This window comes from Myotis brandtii, unplaced genomic scaffold, assembly GCF_000412655.1.
Source record: "Myotis brandtii unplaced genomic scaffold, ASM41265v1 scaffold143, whole genome shotgun sequence".
NCBI lineage: Eukaryota > Metazoa > Chordata > Mammalia > Chiroptera > Vespertilionidae > Myotis > Myotis brandtii.
The window spans coordinates 3,192,027-3,194,722 of record NW_005355115.1 but is presented as its reverse complement, the minus strand read 5'-3'; the positions used below and the strand labels follow the sequence as shown (position 1 = coordinate 3,194,722).

Genomic DNA, 2,696 nt, shown 5'->3' with positions numbered 1-2,696 from the left:
CCCGCCCCCATGCCTCTGCCCTTCTAGATATCTCCTCCGGGACTGCTTTTTGCTCAGGGACACCAGCCCCCTCCCTCCCATCTGAGAACAGGGGAAGGATGTTAGGGTATAAGAGGGAGACTCACAGAGGGCCTGGGGTGCAGAGCAGGGGGAAGGATACTGGGCCTCAAGTTTCCTGGGGGCCCCCCTCCAAAGGAGGTGTGAGGCTAATTGTCTGTGAGGGACTTGGAGGTGGATGGGCCAAAGAGGAGTGGCCTCCAGATCATCGGACTGAACGTCTGGAAGTGGGGGCCCCACCTGTTAAGTGGGAAGGTGGTGTCAGTGAAGCATCTGGAAGGGGTCTGGGCTGGGGACCTGCCTTCGCTGATGCCTGTCTGTCCTCCCCTGTCCTCCCCTCCACTTTCTCCCGTTCCATTGCCGCCTTTGCGTCTGTCCTTGGACTCTGTTTCTCTGGGTGCCACCCTATCCATCTGTGTTGACCACCTGGGCCTCCTCCCTCCCTCTCTGGCGCTGATCTCTTCCTGCTTCTTGGGGTGTCTGTCTCTTTGCACTTCCCTGTATTGGCATTCTGTTCCCTTTTCCTGTCCTCATGGCTCACTCTGGGTCACTTCCATGTTTATCTCTGGTCCTTGGCTCCCCTCTCGGTCTTACATGTTCTCTCCACATCCCTGCCGGTCTCTGCCTGTCATCTCTGATGCTGGCCTCTGCCCCACCATCCCTGCATCCATCTCTGTTCTGGGTCCTGCCACTGTCCCACTTCCTTCTCATCGTGGCCCCTCTTCCTGTCCCTCTGAGTAGCAGCGTCCCATCCAGCCCTCTTTCACCAAGTCCCTCTGCCGGGAGTCCCACTGGAAGTGCCTGCTGCTCTCCCTGCTCATGTACGGCTGCCTGGGGGCCGTGGCCTGGTGCCACGTCACCACGGTGACCCGCCTCACCTTCAGCAGCGCCTATCAGGGCAACAGCCTCATGTACCATGACAGCCCCTGCTCCAACGGCTATGTCTACATCCCCCTGGCCTTCCTGCTCATGCTGTATGCTGTCTATCTGGTGGAGTGCTGGCACTGCCAAGCCCGCCATGAGCTGCAGCACCGTGTTGATGTAACCAGTGTCCGGGAGCGTGTGGGCCGCATGCAGCAGGCCACACCCTGCATCTGGTGGAAGGCCATCAGCTACCACTATGTCCGCCGCACACGCCAAGTCACTCGATACCGCAACGGAGACGCCTACACCACCACCCAGGTGAGGGGCTGGAGGGGAGCACTGGTCAGTTCCGATGGGAGGAGGGTGCACATCTGTTTCAACTGTGCCTGACTGTCCCCAGGGGGAGGAGCAGAGGCAGCAGTGAGCTCTGGTGGGCACTGCAACAGGAGGGCAGTAACAACAACCATAATAATAACAGCAAACACCAGAAGGCAGGCTGCTCTAAATACTTTACAAACAGCAAATTATTTAACCCTCTTGATGACCCGATGAGGTAGTTAACTATTATCCCCATTTTACAGATGAGGAAACCGAGGCTTGGCTAGGTTATGTAACTTGCCCAAAGTCAAACAGCTAGTATGTGAGGGAGCTGGGGTTTCAACCCAGGCAGTCTGGCTCCAGGGTCTATACTGTTTATTGCTTAATGGTGGAGGCAGCTTCATATGCACAATCTCACAGCATGCCCTCACCTGTTCAGTGAGGTGGTTGCTACCAAGTCTTGCACAGGTAAGGAGACCTTAGCTCAGGGACTTGACTAAGGTCTGCAGCTTCTAAGTGGTAACGCTAGGCTCAAGCCCAGGGCCCTAGGTCCCAAGTCCAAGGCTCCCGGAGGTGGAGGTAGACATGGGAGGCCACATGGAGAGTGGTGGAAGTGGGGATAATCAATCAGCACTTCCCAGGCCCTCCAGGATTAGACATATTAAGATCCCTGGACACCCCCTCTCCTCTGCCCAGGGCTCAGTGGTTGAGCGTTGACCTATGAACCAGGAGGTCACTGTTCCATTCCCGTCAGGGCACATGCCCAGGTTGGGGGCTCAATCCCCAGTGTGGGGTGTGCAGGAGGCAGCTGATCAATGATTCACTCTCATTATTGATGTTTCTATCGCTCTCTCCCTCTCCCTTCCTCTCTGAAATCAATAAAAACATTTTTTTTAAAAAAAGAGACTTGGAGGAAGAGGAGGATGAGATTTTTCCCAGATGAGGGCGATCTCAGTCTCAGTACTGGGATGCGAAGCAGAGGCAGCCTGGGGCCTTAAGAATCAGGAGGGGGGCCACGTGATTGCTAAGGTGTGAACAGGGAGACCGGAGACAAAGGCCTTGGATAGGGAGCTCCTCTGGGGCCCATTGGGAAACACACTTGTAAAAGGGAGGACAGGCAGGCTGGAGGCCAGGGCGTGACCCCCAAAGGAAGCAGAGTTTAGTTAAAATCAGAACGCATCTGGTAGGGATGAGGTTGAGTCCTGCCCTCATCTCTAACTCGCTGATTAAACTGCGGGCCTCAGTTTCTCTATAAAACAGAAGAGAAGATCCTACCCGGCTCCCACCGGGATCAAAACCCCGATAGGCATAGGGTCTGACCAGGCAACAAGAGCAGTGATGGGGGCGGGCGAGGATGAGCAGACAAGTGACTCCCACCTCCTTCCCCCCGCGGCGCCCCAGGTCTATCACGAGCGCGTCAACACGCACGTGGCGGAGGCCGAGTTCGACTACGCGCG

The 2,696-nt window shown here is 56.3% G+C and overlaps 1 protein-coding gene across 1 annotated transcript in view; it reads left to right on the top strand.

Moving 5' to 3' along the window:
* The window catches only part of TMEM151B (transmembrane protein 151B), a 10,444-nt gene that overhangs the window by 3,863 nt on the left and 3,885 nt on the right, over positions 1–2,696 (top strand). The window contains exons 2-3 of the mRNA XM_005861019.2: positions 799–1,239; positions 2,641–2,693. Of these exons, the coding sequence (XP_005861081.1) occupies positions 799–1,239; positions 2,641–2,693 (494 nt within the window). The remainder of the gene's footprint in view (positions 1–798; positions 1,240–2,640; positions 2,694–2,696) is intronic.